The 12,633-nt window shown below is 34.2% G+C and overlaps 1 protein-coding gene across 1 annotated transcript in view; it reads right to left on the reverse strand.

The window, feature by feature from the left end:
- Positions 1-874: 874 nt before the first annotated feature.
- CCDC172 (coiled-coil domain containing 172) overlaps positions 875-12,633 on the reverse strand; it is a 52,813-nt gene continuing 41,054 nt past the window's right edge. The window contains exons 7-8 of the mRNA XM_026494210.2: positions 1,752-1,839; positions 875-910 (exon numbers count right to left, since the gene is read on the reverse strand). Coding sequence (XP_026349995.1) covers positions 875-910; positions 1,752-1,839 — 124 coding nt within the window. The remainder of the gene's footprint in view (positions 911-1,751; positions 1,840-12,633) is intronic.

Consider the following 12,633-nt stretch of genomic DNA (forward strand, 5'->3'; position numbering starts at 1 on the left):
TTTTGTCTCCCTCCCCCCACCCACCACAATTTAGGGCCTTGTTGGACAGTTTCAATACACTTTTTCAGAAAATAGTGAAAATACACCTATATTCCTAGACAGGATGGTGAATCACAGAAAGCTATGTGATGCTGCAGATTTGGTGGAAATACCAAGTCTGGTTCAAACGTGAGTTTTAGTCGCATGTTTCAGCGAAAATGAATCTTGAGGCCCCTCAGATTATGCACATCCCCAGGTGGATGGCTTATTTCATTCTACCGACACTGGTATCAGAAAGAAAACTGCCAGGCACAAAGACTGGCAAAGGTTGCAGGCGCCCCAGACTTAACTCCACAGACACATCTAGAGAAAAGCGGAGAAAACTGGCTTTTGCAGATGAAAGGCCTCTGAGGACCTCTGTCAACAGACATCTTCCGATGAGAGAAGGATTAAAATGAAAGTGAATATCTTTGTTGGTGGAAATGGCAGGGACAAAACTGGGTCAATAATCTGATCATTTCTCTCTCCCAGTGTTTGATTGGACTCAAGGTAAACCGCAACAAAAAATGAACAACATCAGAAAGTACAGATCAGCTCAAGGGTCAGGGGAGATAAGAAGCTGGAGAACACAGTATCTATCTGTCCTTTTTTCTTCCTTTAGAAACAAAATCAAACGCCATAAGGAACTTTAAAGTTCCAGCAAGTAAGAAGACAAAAAATTACATTTTTAAAGTGCTGGTATACCAGTTCTAGATATCAACAACTTTGAAGATTCTGGACTCACGTTTTCCACAAAAATCTATTGTAATGGGTACCGTTCATGTATCTGTCACAAAGATTTGATTCTAAGATGCTTTCATCAAACCTTGGATAGCTTTGGTCAACTCTCTACAACTTATTTGTTTTCCTGAAGATCCTTCTGTGCCAATGTCTGAAAAGAAAAATACAGTAATTAGTCATGATGAAAATTAAATTCCTAATGAAGGAATTCCATAAAGTTAATGTAAATTTAACACAACAATAACTGGGCATTTCTAAATTTTATTTTTGAAGGTTTTTTTTTAAAAAATATAAACCCTGACATAAGCTATTGGAACATTTCAAACAAGAAATGTTTACAGAAAACAAATATGAAACAAAATGTAATGTACTAAATTAAAATTACATTTTAATGTATTTTAAAACTAGCTATATATGTCTTCCATTAAAATGGAGCATGGCAAATACTGCATTCATTTTATAAACAACCAAAGTAAGAGGTTAAAAGCAATTTAAAGTGCTCCCACACAATCCGAAAATAAGTTTCCAATAATTGAATCCAAAGTTCCTGAGACCATAGAAATCTGTAATAAGAAAGTTTTAGGATCAAATATAATAAAAGTATAATTTATGCCTATCAAAAACAAAAAGCTTTTAAGCATTATGATAGTTAAATTCCTTCAGTGCATTAATCCTCTAATAACTGTTTCCGTCGAGAGAATGTTGTGAGGTCAGGTTCGGATTTTTTTTTTTAACTTAGTTTGAAATTGTACAGATTCTCTTTGAATATAATTTGCTTTATGTAGCACCTAACTCTCCAGGAACTCAAAACAATCCTCGGATTTATATCCTGACCTTGGTTTTGTTTGTTGTTGCTGTTTTGCTTTTTGTTTCCAGTGAAAATCCACGTGAAGGGCAAACCACTAGTCCAGTGATATGTACCCCAGCAAACATACTCTTGCCAGTAGGGAAACTAATGCTGAACAGAAGTTAAAGAATCAGAGGGGGCTTACCGACTCCAAAACTTCTATTTCTGTGTGGAGAGCTTCCCAAGCACTTTGCATGTCATCTTCCTTATAAAGTTCTAATTCCTTTTTAAGTCTGTTTTAAAGGAAAAATTCACCCTATGAGTTCAGCAATAAACTTTTATAATTTTTTTATTATATGGATAGTAGCAGATTTGCAGCTTCCATCATCAGAATTTTAAGTTAACACTAAAGAATTCAGAAAGAAATTTTAATTCTCTATACTTCTATAAAGACTGTATAAAATTCTGAAGAAGTAAAAAGCTTCCATAAAGAAAATAAGGCAGAGTAAATAAATAATAGACAATTTTAGGTTAATTAAAAGAGCAACATAGTTTAGTGGGAAAAATACAGTACTGTCTGAAGAGCTCTGTTTTAGTCCTGGCCACTAACAAGCTGAAAAACCTTGGCTAAATCATTTAGCCTCTCTGAACTTCACCTGAAAAATTTTAATTATAGGAAAAAATGACCTCTGAGATTTCTTCTTGAACTAAAATTAAACATTAACTTTATAGTACACCTATGTAATTAAAATATATTTTAATTTTAGAGTGAGAAAGCAATACCAATATTTCTTTCTTCCAATTAGGTCTTTCATCCTTTGAATATTCAGAAATTTAAAAAATATTTTATATTTAATATAAAAAAATAGTGAAAAAACAGTCTTCGATTTCTAGCATCAGGACTAATTTTCCTTCCAAAAAGAAAAACTTCAGCAAAAGCCACGAGCTGTGGCTGGAGAGGTAGAACGCTAGGACAGCAAGGTGGAGGAGGCTGGCCTGAAGGAGCAACACTGACCTCAAACCTAAGCCGGTCGGGCCAGCCACAAGGTGAAGGGAGGAGACGGACTTAAACCTCTGCTGAGCTCCAACCCTTAAGGGAAGTGTGAAAGGGGTCCTAGGTCAGTGGCATTCCCTCAGAAGCAAAAGAAAATCTTTCTGAAGGGAAGTTTAACATATTTAGACCTACAGGCTTCGCACAGGTCAAGAGGAAACCATGGGCTCACAATCAGAGATCACCAAGCACCCAAGAAGGCAAGCCACCACGAGTAAAAGTCAGCAGAGACAATAAACAGTAGATTATGTCCATAATACATGAAGAATTACAAGTCAATAAGAAAAAGAGAACACAATGGAAAATGGGCATACCCCCCCAACACACAAATCTCTGCCAGATTATTATTCATGAAAGATATACAATGGTTAACAAAAATATGAAAAGGTGCTCAACTTCAATAGTTATCAAGGAAATACAAAAGAAAAACACAATGAAATGCTATTACACAACCATCAGAATAGCTAAAATGGAAAACAAGGAATTCCAAGTATTGACAAGGATATGGCTATGTGCCATAAAGGCTGCTCTCTTCACACTTGGTTGCAGAATGAAGATGAGAAGTGTGGCCAACTCTCAAAGAAAATGTATGTAGTGTGAGCAAGAAGTAAATACTCATTGTAAATCATTGACATTTTAGCGTTGTTTGCTTCTGAAGCATAATTTAGTTTAGGTCACAGAAAAAAATATTTAAAAAATTAGAAAGTCACCAGGAACTGAGCATTGATGGCCACTAACACCCCAAAAACAAGAGGCTCTAGGCCTCCTGATGGAAAAACACCACCATCCATGACATAGCTTTGCCAAAAAAATTCAACCTAAATTTGATCAAGCTTTTAGATCCAATTACCAATTTACAAAAAATACCTAAGTCAAACAAACATGTTTAACCCTACAATGGGGACATAATCAACTGCATCCAAATCGAGGGAAACTCTACAGGATAAAAAGTTTAATTTCCTCAACAAATAAATTACAAGCTTAAAAAAAAAAAGAAGGGGGATCTTCAAGATAAAAGAGATTTAAAAGACTTATCAGCTGATTATCATGTGTAGACCTAATTTGAACTTAATTCAGACAAACAAACAAAGACACCTATAAGCTGTAGATGTGAACATTGGATAGTTGATGATATCAGTTAATTGCTGTTAATTATTCTATGTGTAATAATGGATTCTAGTTATGTTTTTTAAAAGTTCTTATTTTTTAGAGACATAATAAGATAATTACATGATATAAATGATTTGCTTCAAGTAATACAGCAGAAAAACAAGTAGAGATAAAGATGAAACAAGATTGGCTGTAAACTGATAACTGTTCAAAATGAATGATGAGTACATACAATTCATTACATTTTTCTTTTTTACCTTTGTATGTGCTTTAAATCTTCTATAATAATTCTTTTTAAGAAACAGAGTTTAGCAAAGATAGTGGCCATAAAGTCAACATATAAAAGTCTGTTATATTTTCATGCACCAGCAATAAACAATTAGAACATACCATTTAAAATAAACACACCATTTACAACATCATCTAAAACTACAAGGTACCTAAAATTAAAACTTACCAAAGATGTGCAAGATCAATAAACAGAAAAGTTATAAAGTTTTATTAAAAGATATTTAAAAAGACAAATTGAGATATCCTAAGTTCATAGAGGGGAAGTCTCAGTTTCATAAAGATACAAAGTCTCTCAAAAGTAACTATAATAATAAGTGCAATTATAACCAAAATCACAAAGGATTTTCATGGACATGATAAACTGATTCAGAAATGTATATAAAAAGCAAAGGGCCAAGTATAGAAAATATACTCTTGAGAAGACAAAAAAAAAAAAAAGACAAAGGGGGGTGTCCCACCTTGTATCATGACTCATTATAAAGTAACAGTAATTAAATAGTTAAAATGGAATAGTATGCATTTAGTAGTAATTAAGGCAGTTCTGAGCAGAAATGAACTGACCAATGAAACAAAACAGAAAATAGAATATGAATTATATCCATGATCTATTATTATTATTTTTATTTTTCATACAAGATGTGACACTGTAGATCACTACAGGAAGAAGAAACCGTTCAATAAATGTTGCTGGGACAATTGGTTATCCACGTACAAAAAAAATGAAAATGGATCTTGTTGTACATATAAACAAAATCAATACCATATAAACTAAAGACAAATATGAAAGGCAAACCTTACAAATTATTAGAGAAAATACAGGACACCATCTTAGGTAGGTAAAGAATTCTTGAACAAGGCACAAAAATGCTGACTTTAACAAGAAATGACTCATAATTTCAACCATAGTAAAAATAGGAACTCTACTAAAGCACAACAGTATAAAAAACTCCAAAAATCAAAACAAAAACAAAAAGCTTCATAAATTGGGAGAAGAGATCTTCAACATGTAACAAACAAAATTCAGAATTATTAAAAAACTAAAATTAAAAAACTTACAGAAATCAATAAAATACAAATACCCAAACAACCCAGTTGCAAAATAATTATGAGACATTTTACAGAAAAAGAAACACATAGTCTATAAATAGATGGAAAGAAGCTCAGCCTCATGGGTAGTCAGGGCAATACAGATTAAGACCACAAAATACCATCTTATATCCATAAGACTGGCAAGAGTTTCAGTTAGTCTAAAAATAAAGTACTGAAAAAGATGGAGATCAATGGGAAATATTATAATTTGCTAATGTAAATATAAATTGGCTTAATCACTTTGGAAAATAGTTTGTCATCTAGTAAAGTTCAAAATTCATTTGCGTTATACACACCAATTCTACCAGGCATATAACCTAAACTCTTAAACATGTACATCAGGAAAATCACAAGAGCATTGTTTGTGAAAACAAAAACTAGAAACAATCCAAATGTGCATTAAAAGGAAAAAAATTGTAATATATTCACACATCTACACTCAATAACATGGATGAGTTTGAGAAACAATCCAAAACGATATCATACCATTTTTACATAACTAAAAAAATAAACAAAAATAACCAAAATGCAGACAGATCATATATGTAAATATATGGCGTAAATTTAAATAAATCACAATGTAACAAAGAAAATTATATATAGGGAAATGGACTAAGTGCAATATCACACACACACACACACACACACACACACACACACACACAAGAAAATGAAACACAATGTAGGACAGCAATACATCTGGAAGGAAAGGTATGGAATAAAGGAGGAGCCCATGGTTATGCAAGCTATTGGTTTTAAGTCTAGTTTAGTTCACAGGTGCTCTTCATATTATTATACTTTACAACTTACACATAGTTAGGGAAGAAAAATATAATAATTGTAGGGATGGAGGAGGAAATCATACCTTATATATGTGAACTTCACTGGGTTCTGAACTTTTATGAATTTAATAGTAAATAGGAATTCTGAAGGAATGCTCAAGTAGGAAAGATAGAACAAGTTATTAATTTTGAGCATTAGATGTTTACACAAGCATAAAAAAACTTGTAATGAATATTTTTAAAGAGTGAGTGGAAAGTTAAATGGAGAATTACAATGTATTGTGGAGAGCTGTACAATGTACTTCAGGCTTCAGCTATACAATACTTCAGGTATTGAATGTATTTATCTTTTCAGATAAAATGGTAGCGATCTTTCTTCCACCATACCATCCATACTTGCTCCTCCCCTTTTCATTTTAAATGAACAGCAGGTTCTGTAAGATTTTTCATGCCATCAGAACTGGGCGGTTGACCACGTTCCCTTTCAGTTAGCTAACCGTGAGAATGAGTGACTACTGAAATTAAGGAGGGCATTTAGAGTGAATTATAGGAAGTATTTCACTATTCAGCATATAATCAAGCTGTAGATTTCAGCTCTGCACTTAAAGAAAAAATTGCTGTTGCTAGCTTTAAAAGAGGCTAGGTAATAACGGTATGAATATTAATACATTTGCAGCTAGCCAAAGCTATATAATGCTAAGCAGATCTCGTGCTTCAGTGCATAGACTGCCTACAGGAGTTAAGAAGGACTTCCTTCACCTGCTGCACAATAACTCAGGGCAGTTTGCGTTGGTTATTGTCACCTTTCTCTGAATCATCAAATAATGATGAAGATGGGCCAACTGCTAGTTAGTTTTTCAAACTTACGTTCCGCGTATTTTATGATTTCCTGCACATTCCAATTTTTTTCACTTATTTCTAAGTGCTATAGAAAAGCCTTTACTAAAAGAACACTCTTTAGCTATAGAACTGTACACAAGTACCATTTCAGTAGAAAGCAGGAAAAATTTCACCCAAAGTCCTAGTACACAGACTCAAATGATAATAAAATTTAGGTGTCTTTTACTGCAGGAACTTACTAAAAGAATACTCATTTTAGCTATAGAACTGTACACAAGTACTATTTCAGTGGAAAGAAGGAAAAATTTCACCCGAAGTCCTAGTACACAAACTCAAATTTAGGTATATTTCATCGTGGTATTTTGCTTCCATACAATGGTGATTATGTAATTTTATTTCTTAGGTTTTTGTGTGTGTGTGCTTAATGTTATCACTTACATTGTCCTCAGTTAATTACACATGCCAATTAATGCCATATAAGAGAAATATGTAGTAGTCCAAGAGGCTACACCAGAATTAACTTAATTGTTCATTTATGGTATAGCAATTAAGTTGTTCCTATCATTTTTTTCTACCATAAATAACATTTCAAGAACACCTTTGTGCATAAAGTTTCCTCTGTACTTAGAATTATTTTCCTTCGGCTAGAGCTTGTAAGTGTAATTTTTAGGTTAAATGACATAAACATTTTTTTTTAAAGATTTTATTTATTCAACAGAGATAGAGACAGCCAGCGAGAGAGGGAACACAAGCAGGGGGAGTGGGAGAGGAAGAAGCAGGCTCATAGTGGGGGAGCCCGATGTGGGGCTTGATCCCATAACACCAGGATCATGCCCTGAGCCGAAGGCAGACGCTTAACCGTTGTGCCACCCAGGCACCCCCGACATAAACATTTTTAAGTTGTTTACGGTGATTTATGTACATCAAATTGCATTTAAAATATATGTAATGTATACTGCCTCAGCAATATATGAATTATCTTTGTACCACACCCTTGCCAATTTTGGTATGGTCATTTAAGAATATCTTTCAAAATTTGATAGAAAAATGATATTTAGTCATTTTAATTTGCATTTAATTGATAAACATTATAACTGATTTACCATTTGACTTTTTTGTCTTGGTATCCCTACTAACTTGTATAGCGTAAGATACAAAGTATGCATTCAGTGCATATTTGTTGGATAAATAAATGAATGAAAACTATTGATTTTAGTGTTTTCTGACTGATTTTTTTATCAACTTGGCAAGATGCTATCCTTTGTTTGTCATAACTCTATAAATTTCTCCCAGTTTATTATTCCATGATGCTGAACTTCTTTGACACATGGAATTTTAAATCTTATATGTTAAGTGTATTAATTTTATCCTTTTTTGGTTTCCTTAGTCACACCAGAGGTTTAGTAAGTAGTTCTTTCTACTTCTTGCTAGTGTTTCCATGGCTTGACTTTCTTAATATTCTTTCCCTATATTAATTCATATGAAAATTATTTTAGTGAAATTTAAACACAAACACTATTTTAGAAGACATACAGGTCATCCTCTTTCATATACAATTTATTTCTGAAAGTAGGTATAAAAATTGAATGCATGGGGGCACCTGGGTGGCACAGAGGTTAAGTGTCTGCCTTCGGCTCAGGGCTATATCCCGGCATTATGGGATCGAGCCCCACATCAGGCTCTTCCGCTATGAGCCTGTTTCTTCCTCTCCCACACCCCCTGCTTGTGTTCCCTCTCTTGCTGGCTGTCTCTATCTCTGTAGAATAAATAAATAAAATCTTTAAAAAAAAATTGAATGCATGAAAATGGAATTTCAGTGTTCTAATTATGCTTTCCCTCAGTTCACCAGCAGACAGGTCAGAACCTTCACAGGTGTGTCAGGCCGAACCAGAGAGATCTGCTAAGAAGGAGGTAAAAAAGGGATGGGCCCTGCCAGCACCTCCATTATTTCAAATCCTGGGTGAGCTGAATTAGGCATCTTCTTTAACCACATATTTACGCTCATCTTCCTAACCCCATACCAAAAGGGGTAGCTTGTAAAGGTAAACATATGAAAATGGAAAAAAAAAAAAAACCCAAACTGTTTTCTATTAAAGACATGAGTGATTTTTGAAAATGATTACTTTAACATTGTACATGGCTTCTACAATAAACAAAATCATTTCAAAGTTTAGGGACATTTACAAATAGTCACATTTACATCAGAATATAATGTTTAAAACAATCAATTGATTCAGTCATCAAAATTTCCCTTGTATTTACTTAGAAGCTTTAATAACTACAGTATGTGCCAAGAATTCACAAAATAGGAGATCTCTATTAGCTTGAAGGCTACATAATCAATGCTATAGAGACACTTTTGTTAGTGAATAAATGATGAAGTCTTACTAGAAAAGATGCAGAGTCAACAGAAATAGTCAACAAAATACATAGCTAAGAATAATCCTGGAATTAAATGGGGATTTTCATATTTTATAAATGTTAAAAAAAGAGAGGGATGGCATGCATTGTCTACAGGTATATAATTATTTGACTAGTATTTTCCAGAAACTTTAATGCTGAGATCTTATTACACTTTGCCACTTTGAGTTCATTCTTGTTGATAGTACAGAGCACTGCAAAGTACTTGTGCATTGTTTCCTCAGTGCAGCCTGGATAACAATTCTTATTACTCTACTAAATAATGCTTATTCTAAATAATGCTATAGAAACATTCCCACAAGTATTTAAAGATACATGTATAAAATGTTTTCAACTATGAAAATTTATAAACTATTACAATCCATCAGTGGGAGAAAGGCTACATCCTTATGGCATTTCCATACATTGTTGTTAAAAAAGAATGAAGTTGATCAGCACAAACTAACATGGGAAATTTCTAGAATATTTTACTAAGTAATAAAGCAAATTACAGACCAGTAAGTCTGATCCCATTTTATGCTAAACACACACACAGCACATATGTGCGCACACACACCCGCACAGATATATAAACTCTGAAAAGATACATGTCAAACTTTTAGCAATGGTCACACAGGGGATTTCTGGAATAAGGTGATAAGAGAGGAGACTTTGATGTTTTACATTTTCATAGTGTTTGAATTTTGGATTCAGTCAACATAGCCTAGTCTCATAATTTAAAAACACCTATATATACATCTGGTAAAATAAAAAATATATAAATGTGTGTAAATACACATATTTATCTGTGTATCTTTTAGAGAGGTTGAGTGTTTGAATACCATCATGTATTTATGCCTTCTTATAAATCGAAGGACCATCAATGTGACCTCTACAACCAACTTAACTGGATGACTTTTTCACTGAAAAGGCAACAGCACTGATTTACTACTTCATACAAATGCATTTAGAGTCTCTCAGTAGGAGGTACGTATTAACTTTTGTGCAGTTTCCATTGCAAATATCTCTTCACAAAACCACACTATCTTCAAATGTTCAGAAGGAAAAATCCCATGCTGTTGACTTTGCAGCTTCATTTCTGAAATAAACTTCCTGTTGTATTAAACAGGCGCAAATACTGGTTATAAAAAATGTAAAAGCATTCTAGAAAGAAGTTTCATGGGTAAGGAAAATGCCTGAAATGTTTCAAGTTGTCTGGTATGTCACTATTAGGAGCAAATAAAAACTCATGATCAAGAGCTGTATTTTGGTGACCCTGGTGTTGGGCAATAATACAAAAATAATAGGTGTTGGGAGTTTGAAAGGGCCCAATATATAACACTCTTCTTTCCTGCCTGAATTCTGCCCAATTGAGAAATAAGGAAAGCAGAAGGTATCACATTTACTACTCATATAGCAGTTACTGGAGAATGTGGCTTGTGTCTGCAAGCAAAGGGCTTACTAATATTGAACCCCCAAATTAGACTAACTTAACGTATACCATTATGAGCACAATTGGATGCAACAAGCTTTCTCTTCTGGACTCCTAGCACTGTAAAACTTAAGGGATAGAGGAGCAGAGAGGAATATACACTCTCTAAGGCAGGCCAGCTTCTAAAAAGGGCGGGGGCCCAGTTTACCCTTCCAAACTCACCAGTCAGATTGAGTCACTCCTCCCCACCTTCCAAAAAGAAAGGAGGGTGTTAGGGAAAGGCTGGGAGGATTACATCTATAAAGCTTTTTCCGCATGGAAGAAAAAAATCAGGAGTGGAAAAAGAATTCCATCAGGCTCTTCCAGTGGTGAGAATATACCACATCTTTGCAAATAACACTGAAAACATGTGGACTCGTACCTTCTTTATAGTGAAAATAAAATTATATGTAGACTCAATCACTGAACAAATATTTACTGAACACCATGTGCCCTTTACTGTGCTATATGTGAGATTGATAGAAAAATGAACAGGAAGTAGAGGGAATTCCAGCTGAGTGGGATAGACTGACACACATAACTATCATAGAATTTTAAACATATGCTCTATGAACACAGAGAAAGGAACAGTAGAGGAAAGCTTTCATAATTTATTACATTCATTTATTCATTATTTATTTAACATCTACTATATGCCAAGCTCTGTACCAATGTCTTAGACCATGAGTATACAATGGTAAACCAAGTGGACAAAATCTCTCCTCTTGTTGAGCACATGGCAGAGACAGATACTAACAAAATAAAGCATGTAAGTATGTAATTACAAAATAGAATCTGTGCTATAAAGGAAAAAAAATAAGGTGTTATAAAAAAATAAAAATAAATTTAGATCACAGGGTAAGAGAGTCTTCTCTGAGGAAACATTTCAATTGAGATCTAAAGAATAGAGTATGTTCCACATAGGTAGGAGATAGGCAGGCAGAGTGGCTAACAGATAATTTGAAGAGAAGGAAGGTCCTTAAGTGGAAAAAAGCTTGGAGTGCTTGAGGGAGCAGAGTGAAGAGGGGACCACAACTGAAAATAACATCAAGGGAGGTGGTCAGAGGCCATACTTTGATAGGGCCATACTAAGGACGTTAGGTTTTATTATGTTCGTTATGAAGCTATTGAACGATTTCAGTGAAATGATTCAATTTACAATGGATTGGCCAGTGAAAAAGTTAAGGAATGGGGAGAAGAGAGATTGTTACTGTGATCCAGGTGAGAGAGGGTGGTGACCAGAACTAGGATATTAGCAATGGGGAGAGAGAATTGGAAGGATTCAGGAAATATTTTGCAGGCAAAAGCAACAAAACTTCGTGATGGATTAGGGTGGGGTGCGAATGACAAGATTTGTAAATACATCAAAAATGCCTGCTACATTTTAGATTTGAGCAAAACCCATAAAACATGACATGTCAGCTGGGCCTTAAGGACTAAGTTAGATTTTTGTGCATAGAGAAGAAAGAAAGAAGTATGAGGTCCTATGGCATATTCAGAATTCTATAAATAGTATTCTGATGCACTAGCAGTTTAGGATATGTGATAGAATGCAGGGGATAGTGGAAGGGCACAGATTGTGAAGACCTTTGAATTCTCCCATCCAAGTATTAATCAGGTCCAACACTGCTTAGCTTCTGAGATTAGACAAGATTGGGCATGTTTGGGGTGGTTTGGCCTAGACAAGACCTTTGAACCTCTGATAAGATTTTTGTTTTTGCTTTTTTGCTTATTTAATCATGGCAACATCACTTCAGATCTATGTTTATATTAAACTGTTGGGAATTCAGGACTGGAGATTAGGAAAGAGGGATTTGGGACAAATATTTGGAAATTATCTATATGTGATAACTAAAACCATTAGAGCATATGAAGAAGCCCATAAAGAGCATAAAGAAAGAAGATTCAATGATTAATCTTTAGGGAGCCCCTGCATTTAAGAGACAGGTAACATAGACCAGAAAGGAATGAGACAATATACAGAAACAGTGAATTTACAGGTAATACATCAGCAGTAAATTCAGATCTTTCAATAGTTACTCTGAATGTAAAT

This window comes from Ursus arctos, unplaced genomic scaffold (assembly GCF_023065955.2).
Source record: "Ursus arctos isolate Adak ecotype North America unplaced genomic scaffold, UrsArc2.0 scaffold_7, whole genome shotgun sequence".
Taxonomy (NCBI): Eukaryota; Metazoa; Chordata; class Mammalia; order Carnivora; family Ursidae; genus Ursus; species Ursus arctos.